Genomic DNA, 18,853 nt, shown 5'->3' with positions numbered 1-18,853 from the left:
AGCTTTGCCCCCTCTTTGAAAGCCTCCGCACCGACCTTGTGACTGCTCCTAGAGCGCGGTGCTGGATTGCGGAGTCCTGTAGCTTTGGGCAGCAACACTGGGGTACGCACCGGAGCATGATCATCCCAGCACGTAGCAAACCACGACCGCAGCGGCAATATTTCGCAACGCAGATTGCGTCACATCCCAACCTGAGGGGAATGTTTTTAAACTTGCGATTACCGAACAATACGCCGTGAAGCAAAACTAAGGCGTCGATGAATCGAAAGAGTTCGTGGCACTTCTCCTTAGGTGTGTGCGCGCAGAGGAGACTCCTCCAGACCCTTAACTAAAGCAATGAGCAAATATTTCCCCTCCAAGGTAGACAGGTCCAGAGAGAGTCTGGGTGTACCTTATCATCATCCCTTCCAGTGCTGAAACTTGTACGCGTGTAACGCTTTCCCGACCTAAACGTGTAACAGAAAGCAGCTGTGTGATTGTTTCCCTTGGCCCTCCGGTGCAATCCAGCCTTGACATGCTACCATGAGGTACCGTATGGAAAGGCCATGTGCCACAAGGGCAGCTGGTCCGTTCGGGTGCTCTACAGTATGTGGCCGCGGTCTCCTTGTCTCATTACGAGAGGCTGCAGGTGGGTTCTATCTGTGGAGCCCTGCGGCTTCTCCCACTCCACCTCCCACGCGAGCGTTGCGCTCAACTCAAAGGATCTTTCAGGAAAGGACCCCAGGTGCGATACGTGCCAAAAAAGTGTCAGTGGGGATTTCAGTCCACCCACCGCTCGTTCCAGACCAGATCTCGCCGAATTACGAAGTGAGATTTGCAGTGCGCTCACACAATGACGTGCTTCAAGATTTTGCTGATTGCTCAAGTTTTTGCTCGAGTTTTTTCCCGTTTTGGCTCTTGCGTTTTAGGCTAATTTGTAGACATTTGTTTCGTGAATTTGTTATTGTTCTCTTGATCTCTTGCCCATCCTGACTATGAATTAGTTAATTAAATAGAATTAATCATTCACCCATTAGGCAAATAAGGTAATGTATTACGGGGGATGCGGTGGCGCAGCGGATTTGGCCCGTACCTGCTCTCAGGTGGGTCTGGGGTTCGAGTCCTGCTTGGGTGCCTTGCGACAGACTGGGGTCTGTTCTGGCTGTGTCCCCGGAGCCCCATGTTTCTGGGTTAGGCTCTGGCTTCCCGCGACCCTGCTCGGGACAAGTACTTTCACTCACTGTGTGTGGGTAATATGCATGATAATTACCTTCTGGTAAAAAAGTTTCACAGTCTTACGTTTACACCGCTACGATCGTTTCGTGTGCTGTTAACACAAAAAATTAGGTGACAATGGGGATGTGCGTTTTTCTCACCTCAACAGAAAAGGAATAAAGGTATTTCAAGTCACTTCTCCTGCTCCAAACTGGTCTCCGCCCCTGAAGAGCAAGTCCCACAAGCGATGCTTGTTGCTGAGGCTTGCATATTTTTGCTTTGGTTTAGGTAGGTAAGGTTGCCATGTTTTGGATTTCGGTTTGGTTGAAATCCCCAGCGGTGGGAACGTCCTGGCCTTGCACATATAATAGGAGGCACAGAACAGAGCTTCTCAGGAACATGAGTAAACAGGCCTCCTAAATGGCGCTGAAACGGGGCTCTGGCGGTTTTCGGCTCTTGGCCGGCGTGTCGCGTGTCTCGGCCGACTCTTGCCCCGTGTCCCCGCGCGTGGCTCCCTGTCGCGTGCCAGAAAAATCCGCCCCCTCTCGCTTCCTCCTTTGAAAAACTATAGGCTGACTTACACAATTAGGGGAGCCGCGTGATGTGCGCTGTTATGGAATAAGTCAGCGCAGCTGTTAGGGGGAAACAGCGAAGCACGCGGCCTGACCACCTTCCCCCATCAAAGGCGCTCTCAGTAATGAACTGTAAAGTCAAAGAGGAGAAATACTGTGACAAGGCCTTGTTTGCTCCAGGGACCAGTTTCATCTGTTTTACATTTGGCACCATCACGCGTGTTCTGCGTTTTCACTCACCCGGGTATCGTTTCAGCGTTGTCTGTAGTTTGTAAATGTTGATTTTAGCTGAAACCAGCAGATAAATAAAGAAGATTAATTAACTTGTCGAAACGGGGTTTTTTAGTAAATACGTTTTAAGAAAGTGCTCTTTCGGGTTTCCGCCACGCGAAAGACCCACTGTGACAGAATAGCACGTTACTTGGAGCAGATGAGTTCGAGCAAAATCAAGAGCGACGTGAGCAACGTGTTACTCAAAGTGTTCTGTTTGAAATGCCCTATAGTTGTTTATTCTTTAACATCGTATCCAGTGTTTGAATTTGGCAGCGTCTCCCTGAAATTGAACCCATATGATGCTCGCAAGAGACTAAATGAAAAGGTAAAGGCTACATTGGGTTTCCTCCATAAGGATTTCTATGCAAAGGCTCCGTTGATCAATTCTTTTTTCTGCAGGGGTTTTAACTTGAACTTGAACAAATCTATGGACTAACCTCTACGATCTATGAAGAAATCGCTGATCTCACGTGAAAAACGCACGGCCTATTTTCAGTCATGATGGCGTGGACCTTCAGCGGACCTTCAGCGGACCTTCATTCTACGCTCTTCCCATGTAAAAGATGCATTGCAGATGATGTAAAGGCATTATAGTTCAAGTTCAGTTCGAGTTCAAGTTCAAGTTTATTGTCATTCCTCTATATAGCTTGTAAACGGCGGAACGAAATGTCGTTTCTCCGGAGACCATGGTGCAACACAGAACAGGAGTACAAGACAGTAAATAAATACCCAGGACAGGAGTTCTTACGAGTTCATAGGCCACGCTGTAGAGGAAAGAGCTAAACTGTGACCTGACCTGTCCGACGTTGCACTGGTCTCATAGCATTGCTTAAGCATCCCATGAGAGATGGCCCGTCCCTCTAGAAAAACACACAAAGTTAAAATGAGATGGAGAATGGGGAAATGGAACATACAAGACAGACAGCTAAGTATAAACATCCCAGTGACGAGAAAAAAATCTACATTGGAGGCAAGTTTCTGCCATGTGCCATGTTCAAGCTGTTGGCCTCGTTTTCCTGTGATTTGGCAGTGCCGGTTCATAACCTCCGTGTCTCCTCTGCTTCTCCATCAGGTGCGTAGGGACTCCTTAGGTAGGATAGCGGAGACGGAAAGGCGGTGTTTGTTAATGCCGTGTCACCCGTGTTATTCTCCCGCACGCTCTCTGACGTCACCCCCCAAGAAATACCAGACTGTTACTACAATTTTCTGAGTTCTGGCTGTGCACTGGTTAAACAGTAACTATTGTGAGTACAGCACAATGCTGGGGACTGCGTGGAGGTGTCACACAGACCCATAGACACTATGTGTAGCCTGCACTGAGCAGCAGACATGAAAGGTTGTCTAATTTTATTGGTTTAATTTTTCTCTTTTGTTCTGTATTATACACATAGTGTGTTCCACTGATGTATGGAGGAGTGACCCAGTGTAAGCAGTGTATCTAGCAGTGTAAGTCGTTGGGTGCTCTGGTTTCCTCCCACACTCCAAAAACATGCAGTTCAGCACCCATAGTGGGTGAGTGGCAGAGTGTGGGTGTTCCACTGATGTATGGATGAGTGACCCAGTGTAAGTAGTGTATCTAGCAGTGTAAGTCACCGTGGTGAATAAGGTGTGTGGCCTGATAACACCACACAGAGTTCATTGGAAGTCACTTTGGAAAAAAGTGTCTGCTAAATAAATAAATGTAAATGTAAATATTGTAAAAGATTGGGATTTCAGTTTGCTTTTCATTATTCATTCGGTTTTTTATGACTAGATAGATAGATAGATAGATAGATAGATAGATAGATAGATTACAGCCCAAAGCAAAATAAGAGAAATATAAAATTAATTTTTTGAACCTCTTCTTACTTTTTACCAGGTAATGCCATGCAGCTGAACTAGCGCTGATTTGATCTATGTAAAGAAAAAAAACTTTTCCAATACTGGATTTATTATAGGTGTGCAAACACTATAAACTTTTAAAGTGAAATTTGGTTTTAAAATGATCCATATAATCACACACACAGTCTGAAACCGCTTGTCCCAAGCAGGGTCATGGCGAACCGGAGCCCAACCTGACAACACAGGGTGCAAGGCTGGAAGGGAAGGGGACATACCTAGGAGGAGATGCCAGTCTGTCGCGAGGTATCCCAAACGAGACTCGAACTCCAGACCAACCGGAGAGCAGACCCTGGCCAAACCCGCTGTGCTACCGCACCCCCCTTTGACCCATGTGGTGCTGTATATAATTTTTGAAATGACAAAATCTTTAAAAGGCCTTATATAAAATCTTTTGCACAAACAATTCATTTTTTTTTCCACTGGGTTCATCCTAAAATTAATTGAGATGAATACATCTCTGACCTCTAAATTCACAAAGATCAGGAATATTTTTCTGAGAAACGATTATGTGATATCTTTTCAAAAATAACTCCATTTATGAAGTTTCACAGGGGGTATGGTGATGCAGTGGGTTGGACCAGGTCCTACACTCTGGTGGGTCTGGGGTTCGAGTCCCGCTTGGGGTGCCTTGCGACGGACTGGCGTCCCGTCCTGGGTGTGTCCCCTCCCTCTCCAGCCCTTTGCCCTCTGTTGCCAGGTTAGGCTCCCCAGTTTTAGGCGATGAAGTCTCGCTTAACCAAGGATCCGACCTGCATTTGTACTTCTTATACAAGTAAAAAGGTAAAAGCAATTCTCTGCAATGTTTAAAGGGTCCCGTCTGAGCGGACCAATCCCTAGCTAAGAAGCTGAATAAAACTTTTGATTTTGCACTACAAGCGTGACAGTAATACTGTGGTGAGCCCATTTTAGTCCCATGAGCTCTGCTACACGTACGGAGAATCTGAGTTGCGAGGCTTTTTACACGAGCTAAGTGAGTGCTACGTACCCCCTCAAGACCATTCTGTCAGATATGGCCCACTGAAGATTTTTATCATCATTAGATCTACTGCAGTGATACGGATCTACTGCTCTAGCTCCAACCTGACGCCACTCTGCCGAAAGATTTATAACAGTGACACTGCTGAAGTGTCTTTAAGTGGAACACTATGTATCAGGCAGCGAGAAATAAAGCAATGTACAGTGAAGAAGATCTTATGGGATATGTTACGGGTATGTATTTGGAGGAGGAAAAGGGCTGTTTCTGTTCTGTGCCCTTGCTAGGGCCTCGTTCATCGGAAGCATCGAGGAGACCCGTCAATCTGCGTGTCCGCGGGGGAGCGCTGGCGTTGCCGTTTCCTTGAGCCTCGGCCAAGGCTGCTGGGTCTACGTGTCGGCGGTCCGGCAAGCCCTGCGTGGCCCTTGACGCTTGAGAGCGTTCTCATAGAGGGCAGCCGGTGCTCTCCACGTCTTGGATGTCAAGGGCGTGAGCGTGCGAGCTGGAAAATCCTCCCGAGGACAGGAGCAGCCCGCTGTCTCATTGTGGTCTAATAGATCGTCCGGGTTTCGTGTACATTTCCTGAGACTGCTGGTTCTTTTTAAAAACAGGTTTTCCGCTTCGAATTGATACTGCATGGGTTGCACAGCTTTGACAGGATCCAGACCTTCCTGGATTATGCTGCTACTCTAAACGAACTTCTCAAACCACATGATTTGCTACCCTGAAAAATCCATACGAATCATTAAATTACGCGCAATTCCCGCGCGGAGAATACGTGACACCGTGCGAGCCGTGTGGATCTCTTCATAGATTGAGCAAAAGTCTCATTCCGCGGACTTTGACATTGACCCGTGAATCTCTTTCAGATGTTCGGAAGCTGTGTCATACCCTTTTTTTTTTTTACGGTCTGTTTTGCCAATTCAAGTTTTGTTGTAGAACCGCCGCTTTCCAAAGAGGCCTGTAGTCATTTTCCACTCTAAAAAAGGATGTGCCTGCGTCACTTTCCAGATTAATGGCGTTCCCCGCTTTCATGTCTGGGACGCTGTGAACTGGTCAGCGGCAGCCCTCCGGGTGCCCCGTTCGGGGGCGAAGAGCCGAAGGCCGCGTCTTCTCCCCTTCGCCCAGCAGCGCTCTGTCCCGATGCAGAGACGACGGAGGTTCTTGCCAAACGCCGAACAGGAGAGGGACACCAGGGGCTCATGGGAAAAATGCCGTCTGTCCAGCTGTGTTTCCAGTCCGCAGACTGCGAGCCCCCCTTGGCACTTTCCCACTGGAAATAACTTTGTTCTTGTGCAGATCCTTGCCACGCCTTTGCTCCTAATCGCTCCAGAGAGGATCTCAGGTGCCAAACGCTGCTGGAGAGCTTCTCCGTATCGAGCTGGCTCTTCTGTTTCAGAGTGTGTATAAAGTCGACAGTTGGGGAGCTCAATAGGCCTGCATCTGGAGAAGAGGGGCCCACTCAGAGGCTCTGACGTGGGCCGCGGCGCCATCGTCCCGGAGCGATGCCACACAGAGGGCTTTGCCCTTCGCCGCCTTGTCCAGACACAGCTGAGTTAAGTGCCTTTGTTTTCCTTACGGAGTGCCAAGCTTAGGAACAGAGAAAGCCTGTTTAAAAAATTATCCTTTCGCTCCATCTAACCTTGCAGGAAAATATCCGTAAGAAGAGTTACGGTGACGGCATTGCAATACCTCCTCCCGCGCCGCACATCCGTATCCCGTTGAATATAACGGATGTTGTTTGGAAACAGGTTGGGCTCAGCCGCTACGCTAGGTTTATCTAAAAAAGTTTCTTATGTTTAGATCTGTTTAGATTGAGAGAACCACCAGTGATCGGGTGGAAGGGTATAACATATGGGCGCTGAGGGGCATTGTTTTAAAGCAGCTTCAGCAAATGTCAAACATGACTCTTTGGCCACCGTCTTTTAAGTAAACTGCCATGCCTTTTTTTGGCTGAATACCGCTTTTCAAGGGAGACTGAATGACATAATGCATCATTTTTTTTTAAAAGCTCCAGCCCTTTATATGCCAGTAAATGAGTGCCTGTCCAGTAATGTTAAGACAATACACCTCTGGAAGAGAATTTTTAAAGGCCGGCGCCAGAACACCAGCAGTTTTTAGTTTTTAGTCTTTTAACCGAACAAATCGTGGAACGCAGAGTGCGCTGCTGCTCAGCTGAAGACTGTGCTCTTGAAAAAAAAGGCTCCAGGGAAACAAAGGCATTTCATCGCAGCGTGGAGGACGTAGTGTTACGAAGAAAATCCTCTCCACGCGTGACACTGAGGTCCTAGCAGGTCATCGCAACCGTCATTCCGGCGACACTTCGGCCGATGTGGCCGAGGGTGAGAAGAGGCAGGTGAAACGGCGAAGTGCTCGAGCAGCTCCCGTTCCCCCTTTGCCCTGACTGTAACGGGACAAAAAGGCGTATGTGAGCGTGGGTGCATTTGTGCTGCGCGGCGGCGTAGGACATCGGAAGGGGCCCCTTGTGGCCTTATCGGTGTCATAGCTGTTTACTGTGCCACACTCTCCCGTGCCTGGTTTTTGTTGCCCACACGCTGGCCAGAGCAGCCCCTGATAAACACAGGCTCAGCAGAGCCAACCCAGGCCTTTGCAATAGAAGCTGTTATCCTCGCTGATTACGATATCTTTTTTCTTTCTGACGCAGGTCACGTCTAAGGCACCTGATGCCTTTGCTCACATATTTTGTCAAACTTTTTTTTTTTTTGCTTTTCTTTAAACATCCGATCAAAAATATAAACGTACATGTGTCTTCATTGTGATGGGGTGCGGTGGCGCAGTGGGTTGGACCGCAGTCCTGCTCTCCGGTGGGTCTGGGGTTCAAGTCCCGCTTGGGGTGCCTTGCGGCGGACTGACGTCCCGTCCTGGGTGTGTCCCCTTCCCCCTCCGGCCTTATGCCCTGTGTTGCCGGGTGGGCTCCGGTTCCCCGTGACCCCGTAAGAGACAAGCGGTTCTGAAAATGTGTGTGTGTGTGTGTGTCTTCATTGCAATCTTAATCTCAACGCTCAGCATTTTTTCTGTAGTCGCCCAAAAGAGTTTAACCTGATGATCAGCTCAAGCGATGCACTACCACTTCCTTTTTTGTTTGTTTGTTTTTGTTATTTTTTGTATTTATTATTTTCTAATTTAGCAGGGGGTGCGGTGGTGCAGTGGGTTGGACTGGGTCCTGCTCTCCGTTGGGTCTGGGGTTCGAGTCCCACCTGGGGTGCCTTGCAATGGACTGGCGTCCCATCCTGGGTGTGTCCCCTCCCCCTCCGGCCTTACGCCCTGTGTTACCGGGTAGGCTCCGGTTCCCCGCGACCCCGTATGGGACAAGCGGCACAGAAAATATGTGTGTGTATTTTCTAATTTAGTATCATGCCCTGCACCACCTCCCAGGACAACGCTGTTTCTTCGGCAGACTGGTGTGTGCACTTTTTTTAGAAGACCTGATAGATCCTGACTGCCAAGGGTCGCATTTTCTTTAGTACCCTGATTATCAACAAAACCCAGGGTAAGTTTAATTCAATTCAACTCAATTTATTTTTATAGCGCGCTCTTCTCACGCAGTGACACAGAGCGCTTTAACACAGGCATAAAGCAAGAAAAACAGATAGAAACAAAGAAGACAGTCAACTAATGGCTACGGTAATGAAGAACTTATTATAGAGCTATAAATATACCTACTGGCCACTGGGGAAAGGAAGAAAAACTGCCAACTGAAGTTTGAGGGAGAAAAAACCTCTGGGGGTCCACAGGCCAGTGGTTGACCACCCCTCCTGGGCTTTCTAGATTAAGCAACAATTTGTAAGCCAATGTGTAACAAGTAATAATGATAATGTTGGTAAATGGCATCTTGGACCCCCAGCTCGGCATCCCCAGTTTACTTGGCATCCAAATCATTACTTAAATAAAGCAAATTCTTGCTGAGGTATAGCAAAGAACATCATTCAGCATTCAGTGCAAGAGTTCAGGATGAGGGCTGACCAACCCTATCCTCTGTGATCTGAACCAAAGCAGGACGGGGTGTCACTGTCTGAAGCAGAGGGAGGGAGAGAGAGGTATCTCTCGTGTGGGTAGCAGCCAGCAGAGACGTCCTTGTTGGAACAATGGCAAACGAGTCGCAGCTCGCAGAGGACGTGGATCTGACTCCAAGCCGGACGTAGATCAGCTCGAGTGTGGGGCTCGAGCTGCTGTAGCATCTACGCAGCCGGACCCGCCGGATGCAGCGAAACCCATCCGCTGGCTGCTCTTGTCCAGCCCGCGGCTCTTTCATCGCAGGCCATCTCCCGGAGCGCTTGTTTCCTTTCCGCGGTGGCCGTCACCGGACAGCGACGTCCCCCAGCCTTTCAGCTGCGCCGTCAGAGCAGGTTTTTCATAAACACGGAGCAGCAGCTGAAAGCCATCTGCACTTGAGTCCCGGAATACGTTCCAGGCTGTTCTTGTGGATCGTCCACATCTCCTTTCAGTTTACATTGACGGTGAAGCCAAAGTACAGCAGATTCCTGCCAGTTCTTCTTCTTCATCTTCTTATTTTTCTGTCTTATTCCCAGAGTCCTCCTCCCCTGTTGCTTTTTGCCTCCGACAGAATGAGTTTAGGCGTAAGTGTTATCAGTGGGCATCATGCTAAGCACACGACGTGATGTGCTGCAACATTTATATTTGGAAATGCGTTGCTATGTTACCAGTGGTTTTCGTGATCCGACATGCAATAAGCTGGCGAGGACAACATGTGACTACTTGCGTTGTGGACATGCAGGACTTGTTTTGGTCTTTCTCTGACATGTTGTGTGTGACACAAATGTCATTTTGTCAGATATCAGCCCGGCGTTCTGTGCGCATTCCACCAAAGAGGGATAGCCCAGACTCATCTGGAACTGTCTCACCTTGGTGTTGATCAGGCCATCTGAGAGTCTAATACTTGGATTCCCCCTCATGTTTTGCGAGACCAGTTCAACTCATGCCTTACCGTTATATATGAAAAATATAAATTTCTGCATGGTATTTTACCATTTATTATTATTATTATTATTATTATTATTTTTATTATTATTATTGTTGTTCTGTTTTGTTTTGTTAACATGACTGAAATGAAGATTCAGAACAGTTCTTTCACTGTTATTATTGTTGTGAGGTATATACTTGAAGACTATATTCAGAGCTGGCCATTTACTATAAATATTTCCAGACATCTGCAAATTGTACAGTAATTCATTCCGACACAAAGTGGGACGAGCGAGTAATTTACAAGGGTAAGTCAAAAAGTATCCGTAATAATGCTTGCAGATGCTTTTTGACTTATCCGTGTATTTCGCAAGAATATGCATATTTGAACAATGTACATATGTGTGTTGGGATCTTATTTTGAGAAGGTTATATTTTCAATTGAGCTGTCTGACATTGCAGTAGCCGTACTCCTACGTTCGTGGACGTGTGGGCGCTTTGCGTTCCTTCTATCGGTACACGCAAGTCGTGTCAGCAGCGTCACGCCTCCCCGCAGGTTGAGATGTCTGCTGAAGCAGCTGGAGAGGGGCGAAGTCAATGTTCCGGACCTGAAGAAGAACATCGAGTATGCAGCCTCGGTTCTGGAGGCAGTCTACATCGATGAGACCAGGTGAGTTTGCATCAGGGTGTCCATCATCGGGAAAAGAGCAACCTTGGGTACTTCTTTAACAATCCGAAAGCCTTATGATATGCCGGGTCTCTCTGTCTCTTTTATCACATAACATAGTATTATTATACACATTGTTATGTAATGATTGTTACAAGAAGAATAAGCCGTACATTCTTTTTTGTTCCGCTCCGTTGAGAAGGGTCACCCAGCACTGCTGTTGCTGGCCTTCGGGATACAGTTAAACCTCATGCGAGGTTATTCCATCACTCTTTTAACCCAGCAGCCTTATTTATGGGCTGCTATTTAGTTTCCTTTGTAGTCTCATTTCTCTCGGCCTGATCCGGAGATGAACGAACGGTTTCCGGTTTAATACTGGCCAGCTGATGTGCTGCCTGAGGATTATGTGCAACTAGTGGCTGCTGCAGCCTGTCTTGCGTTTGCTGTCAGTCTTTCTCCAGTCTGAATTTCCCTCACCTTTATTTACTTATTTACTGTGTGTTTTCGGCCCCGGAAACGATGCGTTTATAATGAGTCGTGTGCCAAAATGGCTAATCTCCCACCTTAATTAGACCGTTAAACCGACATCTTATTTCTCAGAATTGCAATGCGATTTATCGCTTTTTCATATTGTCGTTTTTAAGCAATTACATGAGATTATAGTGACTTTGCTCATATTTTTTGTTTCTTGCTGTTTAATGTGATTTGGGAGCTTAATGTTTGGCTCCAGATATACAGTAATTACCTGAAAAGTGAATCGGGGGGATCGTTCACTGGTGGTCAAACGGAAGGTCCATAAACAGGGTGAAATTTACCAGTGCGCTCGATGCCTTCCCGCACTTGTTAGTACTATATTCATCAGTGAGGGGCAGCACTTACACCCGTATATCCCGTGTGACCGCTTCGTCGTGAGTAAGGAGGGATTCTGGGAGGCTGGAGGTGACCTGAATGGTGAATCGGCTCTAAATCCATTCCTTTCTGACACAAACGGAACCTGCACATCTGTATTTGCAATTTAAATAATATATTGGGCCGGACATTTCTGCACACTGTGTTCCGATACACTGAAAAAAAAAAAACGTTAATAGATTTTCATGAGGTATTTTTGTTAAAAATTAATTTCTTCGGCACGTTCGAAACATCAAAGAAAGAATTTCCTATTAATCCGATCTAAGTATGGCATTGCGTAAATAAACATACACTCCGTTTCAAGGTTCGTACTATGGAAGCACAATAAATGAGCAGAATCTTCACACTTGCGTAGGTAGCCGGAGGGTTTTAACTAGCGCTTTCCGGCTCACGCATCGAAACAGTCCTGTCGGTTGACTGCGTACACATGAGTCACCTGAGGCAGCAGCCAGCGACTTCTCCCTCGCCGAAGTCCTTACGTTTGCCGCAGTCCACAGTCACACGATGCCCCTCAGAGGCTGCGTCGCCAAAGTGGAGATGCGCTCATGGCAGAACCCGCCCCACGAGCCCACGCAGAGACCACATATGTTACTAGGATCACATATGGGTCTTGCGTCCTCCAGCAGAAGGGCTGCCGCAGAATGGGAGCCATTGCGTCTGGTGCCGCGCTAGAGGTGCCAGCACAGTGGGAACCGGTGCCCTCTTTACTGACGGAAGTGGCGCACGGTGCACGTTTGATGGCATTTGATGGCATTTGACAACACGCGTTCTCTCCTGCAGGAGGCTGCTGGATGCTGAGGATGAGCTCTGCGACATCCAGGCCGACTCCGTGCCCATGGAGGTTCGCGACTGGCTGGCCTCCACGTTCACCAGGAAGATGGGCGTGGTACGACGGCGGCCTGAGGAGAAGCCGCGGTTCCGCAGCATCGTTCATGCGGTGCAAGCTGGTATCTTTGTGGAGAGGTATCACCCATCTGTCCGGTTCCATCTCAGCAGGATCTATACAGGGACTCGGGAAGCGATATCACGACTACACATTAAACATAGCTAAATACACTGTATCCACAGCGCTCACATATATGCAGGATAGGCAGCTATTGCACTAATAAAAGTTTCATGAAACGTTCATTTTCAGTCCGCATTTTCCAGACATTAACGCCCTTCTGCATCGCGATCGGTGAAAGCGAATAGATGGAATACAGTATGATCGTGACTGCCGTACAGCCTGAAAAGTATTTGTACTCATATCATTACATAGTGCACAAAATCCTTGCATTCCTAAATTTAGTGGTTGTTAGGACAGGAAAAAAAGCCTCGCTGGTTGCCATGGTAGCTGTTGGAGAGTCGGTGTCACCTGTTGCTTGAAAAGATCTCTGTCTTTCGACAAAACGGAGCGCAATAGAGAATGTGGCTATTGAACAATGGCCCGGCTCTGATGAGGCCTCAGTCATTGTAACTGTAAGAACCGGTCATAAAAGGTCACCTTGAAAAGGTTACCGCAATTAGCGTGCGCATTTAAGGCTATTGTTTGGATCTAGGAACTGCGTGCCAGCTGAATATGAGGCAATGTGCTTTTGCTGTGATACATTAGCAATCAAAAAAAAAAAATCAGGGTATTTGTTGATATGTGTGTACTCGCTGGGGGGGGGTGTGGTGGCGTGACGGGTTTGACCGGTGCCTTGCTGTGTGGCGGGTCTGGGGTCAAGTCCCGCTTGGGGTGTGCTGTGGCCCCGCCTTTCTCCATACAGAGGGAGGACCTGGCAACCCACCTCTGTTCCTCCCTTGACTTGCCTTGAAAACCGCATGAGTGATCGCTATGGGTCCGGCTTGACTCGGCACCTTCCGCGCATGCGTTGAACTCAGTAAAACTCGCAACTGGGGTACAATGGAGAAGGCGTTTGTGACTAAGGCGCTGGAGACAGCTCCACCTAAACGGGTTCGGTCCAGGCAGTCTCGTGATGGACAAACGTTCTTCCTGACAGGCATCTGAACGGAACCCAAGGAGGTGGCTTTGAACACGGGATGCCACAAGGTGCTTGCCTGTAGCTGCCAGACCCCCAAATACGGTCTTCTCTGCTTGAGTTTAGGCCTCAAAGCAGCTCAGGGAGCTTCTCCGCAGTTTTACGTAAAGACAGACGGCCGCACCGAGCCGGTCTTTGTGTGAGGCTTTTACCTGAGTGCCATCTGCGTGTTTGTTGGACCGGGCGCAGGCGATGGCCTGGCGAAAGGCCCACACCCTTTGGCAGGGCTTGGCTGAGCCGTCTGGTCTTAACCTTTGCGCTTGTGTTGACTCCCAGTCCTCCACCAGGAACCGGGTCCTGCCGACCCCAGCTGCACCAGGTTCCGCAAATAAGCACACTAATGCGGGCACTCCTCTTTCCTCTTGATGTTCTCTCAGACGCGGTTACTCTCTCTTGCACGTTCGCTCATACGTGCTGCTGTTCCGCTCCTTTTGCCAGTTTCAGTTCTATGAAGAATACATTTGCTTTATCACACTGTCAAAACCTCAATAATACCGGGCTGCAGAGGAGCTGTATACATTAACAAACACTCTACCGAGGAGAATAATCTCAAGGTGTTCATATTAACAAACGCTCTACCGACACTCAGCGCCGAGCTGAACTGATGTACCTTTGAAGAGATAACACCTAAACTCCCAGTGGTCTCTCTCCAGGATGTACAGAAGGACGTCCAACATGGCTGGCTTGACATACTCCCCGGCTGTGATCGCTGCTCTGAAGGTATTAACGTTATTGCGAAATTAAATTTTGTCACTATCAGAGTTCAGTTCATGGGTTTCAAATAATAACTGCAGGATAGACATTTAAAGTTGAGCCCTTAGCAGATTTGTATTAATCATTGCTTTTACTTCTGCATTTTGCCCTGATCTCTTACTGAACAGTTAATAATTGTACCCCACCCCCGGCCCCCGCAGGATGTGGACAAATGGTCCTTCGATGTTTTTGCCCTCCATGAAGCCAGCAGTGATCATGCCTTGAAGTTCCTGGTCTACGATCTCCTCACGAGATATGACCTGATCACCCGCTTTAGGGTGGGTCCGCCGTGCCGAGTCAGCTTCTCCCCTTGTTTATGTCTGCGATCGCTTTCGAGGAACCCTAGCTGTTGCCAGGAACCACCAGCAGATCGATGGCAGCGTTGAGGCCGGGTACAGAGGGCTGTAGCTCACTGTTGTTTTGACATGTACCGAAAATGTGTGGCGCGTGGAGTGATCGCTCCATTTGGACAGTAGTGCTGTGCATCCTGCTTTTACCGTGATTGAATGTTGGGGTTAATCCCTCCGACACTGCCTGAATAGCCATTGGTGCACTGCTCTCCAGTACAGCGCTTCGGGGAGACGTAGCGTTAAGTGGAGACCCCACAGGACAAACTAAACTGTCCCTCTCCATTCCACTCAGATACCAATCTCTGCCCTGGTCTCTTTCGTGGAAGCACTGGAGGTGGGCTACAGCAAGCACAAGAACCCATACCACAACCTGACGCACGCCGCTGATGTCACTCAGACTGCCCACTACCTAATGCTTCACACTGGTGTCATGGTGAGTCCGCTGGGGGGACCAGTCGTCCAGGGAGGTGCACTCTTTTGTATGGCTGGAAATGTCTCTTCCGGGTTTATGTTTACGTTTAAAGTTATTCATTTAGCCAGTGCTTTTCTCCAAAGTCACATACGACTGAGAAAAGAAAGGAAAGAAAAGTGCTTTTCAGTATCAGGCGAGGAGATACAAACACGCTATTCTCAAAGTAGCGTCAGTTTGTGCAGTACCACTGTTCTGCACACATCCATAACACGCCTGGTTGTATAAATAATTGTCAGTGGATACCAAGGTTTTTGACAGCTGTAGCGCAACTTTACCGAACAGACAGGGTTATTAATCCATCCATCCAATTTCAATAATCGTTCGTCCTGAGCAGGGTCACAGTCATCCGGAGTCTATCCTGGAGCCAGTGGGTGGAAGGGCTATTAATATGTATGGTTATTAGTGTAAAGTGGTTTATGGAGATGAACTGGCCTTTTTTCAGCACTGGCTCACCGAACTGGAAATACTAGCCATGGTGTTTGCAGCTGCTATCCATGACTTTGAACACACTGGTACGACCAACAACTTCCACATCCAGACCAGGTGAGCGCGATCTCATGGTGCTCTCGCGACGGTCTGTCGCTTGCCCTCATATGCGTTGCGTCCGACACGTTCCTAGGCAGGATTCGGACCTTCGGGCCTTCTCAGCACGCTCCCGCCCGACACACTGAAATATCATCTGCACGTTCTGCATTCTCAGGTCCCACTTCAGTAGCTTCCTAATAGTCATGTGACTGGGGGGGGTTGTGTGGGGGAGGGGGCACAGCTACTCTAATTTAGGTTTTTAATTTTTTTTTTTTTTATCTCCTGCCAAGAAAGAGCTGATGAGAATCTGTCGAACAAATGCGCACCTGCTTCTGGGAAATAGCGTGTAATGGAGTTCTTGCATTTTGGATGCGAGGAGTATTTTTGGTGTGTATTAAAAAGGATACGGAACGGTACACCGTTTCACCTGCCGAAAAGTCGATACAAATTGGCTGTTTCCACGGGGAATGAAAATGTCTACATTAAACCCCTTATTATTTCTCTGCGCCGCTCAGATATTAAGTGACCACCACAGACGTTTAGCGTAAGAGCTGGGAGTTCTTTGAGACAGAAAATGAAGGTATTGTGAGCTAGTTTTGTCTTTCTTTGAACAAGCAAAGCGGAGTCCCTTTGTCTCCGCATCTTTGTTTTCTTTTCTCCCGTATGCTTTTTTTTTGACCTCACGAAAAAGCTTTTGTTTCACGAGCAATTTGCATAGGCCCCGTTTTTTGAGTCACGCCGCTGCAAGCGACGGTTTTAAAAACGACTGCCCGCTTCATCTAAGATTTTGTAGCAGGAGATCTCTGTGTAACAGACACGAGGTAGAAAAGCGCGGCAGAAAAAATCAATGTGGCTCGTACTACTGGTACTTATTGTTTTTTTGTCTGTAAAGAGCGCTGAACCGGTGACACCGTGCAGATGAGCCCGGCTTACTGATTTTTCGCAGGTCCGAGGTGGCCATTCTCTACAACGATCGATCTGTCCTGGAAAACCACCACGTCAGCGCAGCCTACAGACTCATGCAAGAGGATGAGATGAACATCTTGGTGAACCTGTCGAAAGACGACTGGCGGTAGGCTGCTCCTCCGGAGCCAAAGCAAACGAGAGCGGCGGTCAGCCTTTAGAAACAACAGCAGCGCTTGCTGCGGTCACTTTCCTGGGTCTGACCCCACCCCTCCCCACCCTCTCGGCCCATGTGCCCCCAGGGAGCTGCGCACGCTTGTCATTGAGATGGTCATGAGCACGGACATGTCTTGCCACTTCCAGCAGATCAAGACCATGAGGAACGCCCTGCAGCAGCCTGAGGGGTGAGTGGACATCCTGCCCCCATCCCCACATCCCAGTTACACCAGCAACCAGAGGGCTTCAGGTTCGACGGCTGCTTTCCCCTCTCCCCTCTCTGTCTTTGCGTGGCCATGTCTGTGTGTGCGTGCGCGTGTGCGCGTCTGTGCAGGCGCGAGAGTGCGTGTGCCCGTGCGTTCGTCGACACTTTGCCGGTGTTTGTGTGCGCGAGTGCTGGCTCATGTGATGTTGTCTGTGGTTGACAGAATAGACAAGGCTAAAGCCTTATCTCTGATGCTGCATGCAGCCGACATCAGCCACCCTGCCAAATCCTGGGATCTGCACTTCCGCTGGACCCAAGCCCTGATGGAGGAGTTCTTCAGACAGGTACATTCTTGCATCTGGCCTTCTCATCCTTCAACACCTTTGGATACGAATGTGGTCTTCACTACTAACTCTCACACTCCACTTTCCTGCCCTCGCTGCAAAGACGTTTTCACGTGTCATTCCTAAGAAAACGCAACGGTGAGGGGCAGGAAGCTGTTCAACTCTTGGACTTGTACCAAGAAGACTGCTGGTCCTAAGGGTGTCCCCACTGTACAGTAATTGTCATAAGCAGCGTACCTGAACTGCTCCAGTAGAAAAGTCAAGCGTGAAATTAAAAAACTGTGTAAGCTGCTTTCAGTAAATACCTGTTGAGCAATTTCCATCAATTCATCCAACCATTTCCCAACATGCTTATCTTGATGAGGGTCATGGTAGCAAGAGGCTAAACAGGGTCAGGCCATAATTCTCTTTCTGGAGTAGCAGTCTTCAACTTCTCCAAGGGCATTACCAGCCATTCCCAGGCCAGCCATGAGATGCAATTTCTCCACATACCCTTGATCTACTCTGGGGCCTGCTCCATGTGGGGTGTGCTTGGTTCACCCCCCAAACAAGTCATCAATGAGTCATTAGAGCTAGAAACCCAAGCAACCTCATCTGTATTCTCTTGACCTGGATCCCTTCTAGATTAAACTCAGCTAGGAACTGCTGTGGAAGTTCAACTATATGCAGAAGATCATGGTCCCATGAGGCCAACAGAACCACGTTATGTGCAAAAAGCATTGATGAACCCTAGTGTCCCCAACACCGAACCGCACCTTCATTTCCACAAATAGAAGAGGAGATAAGACACGCCTTTGGCCCTCCACTCAACATTAAAGAGCAAGTTAGCCAAGAAAATCAAACATCACCCAATGCTTTATGCATTTCTAGTCCCATCTCATCTACCCCTGCTGCTCTACCACTGTGGAGCTGCCTTATGGTCACAGTAACCTCAGACTGAGAGAGGGACCCAGATCCACCCAAAGCTTGGACGTTGTCTACTGGAGTCAGGATTTCCTTCCATCTCTTAACGGTACACCCAGCTGAGGTCAGCACACCCCCACCGTTTGCTGAGAAGAGCTTGGGTGACAGTCTACTTTCCCCCTTGCGTCATCGGAGAGTTTACGGGAGCCCCTCTGAGGATGTCCAAAAGTCATTTTAAAATGCCTAAATGAACTTTTCCCCCATTCACATTGTTCCTCTTCAACTGGTGTCACTGCAGTCCTCTTTACCTGACGTACCCCTGTACCAAACCCCAAATTTGCCATACTAGTAATGCCAGATAGGCCTTTTTCTTTTGCCTGACATCTTCTTTTACTAGTGGTTCTCAATCTGCTGCCATGACAAGCACCTTTGATGAACCACAGCTCCTTGCTGCAGTCTTCATAAGAGCAGTCCTGAACAGGGTCCATTTTGACTCCACATTTGCCCGGCAATCCTCAGCATGCAGGAGGAATACTTCCAAAGATGGGAGCAGAACTCATCATAAACTGGGACCTCCACCCATCGTTCGCAAGACACTCTTACTACTGACTTTGTCCGCCCAGGTCTGTGTTGCGGTCCTTCCAGCTTCCTGATCCGGCTCACCACCACCTGCATAGCAACTGTTTGACTGATCAGTGCCTATTAAGCAATTACAATAAGTAGATTAATAATTAGCTCACAGCTTAGCTCA

At 48.3% G+C, this 18,853-nt stretch overlaps 1 protein-coding gene across 6 annotated transcripts in view; it reads left to right on the top strand.

The window, feature by feature from the left end:
* Positions 1-18,853, top strand: part of pde1a (phosphodiesterase 1A, calmodulin-dependent) — a 42,212-nt gene that overhangs the window by 21,034 nt on the left and 2,325 nt on the right. For 3 of the 6 annotated variants that reach the window (XM_018728955.2, XM_018728954.2, XM_018728956.2), the window contains 9 exons: positions 10,391-10,504; positions 12,191-12,373; positions 14,085-14,151; positions 14,346-14,462; positions 14,827-14,967; positions 15,449-15,549; positions 16,478-16,603; positions 16,737-16,838; positions 17,079-17,199. In XM_018728955.2, coding sequence (XP_018584471.1) covers positions 10,391-10,504; positions 12,191-12,373; positions 14,085-14,151; positions 14,346-14,462; positions 14,827-14,967; positions 15,449-15,549; positions 16,478-16,603; positions 16,737-16,838; positions 17,079-17,199 — 1,072 coding nt within the window. Of the gene's footprint in view, positions 1-6,292; positions 6,449-9,947; positions 10,505-12,190; positions 12,374-14,084; positions 14,152-14,345; positions 14,463-14,826; positions 14,968-15,448; positions 15,550-16,477; positions 16,604-16,736; positions 16,839-17,078; positions 17,200-18,853 lie in introns of those variants that run through there. The other 3 variants (XM_018728957.2, XM_018728952.2, XM_018728953.2) reach the window with 3 other exon arrangements.

This window comes from Scleropages formosus, chromosome 21 (genome assembly GCF_900964775.1).
Source record: "Scleropages formosus chromosome 21, fSclFor1.1, whole genome shotgun sequence".
NCBI lineage: Eukaryota > Metazoa > Chordata > Actinopteri > Osteoglossiformes > Osteoglossidae > Scleropages > Scleropages formosus.
The sequence above is the reverse complement of the archived record's forward strand: the minus strand, read 5'-3'. Positions and strand labels throughout refer to the sequence as shown.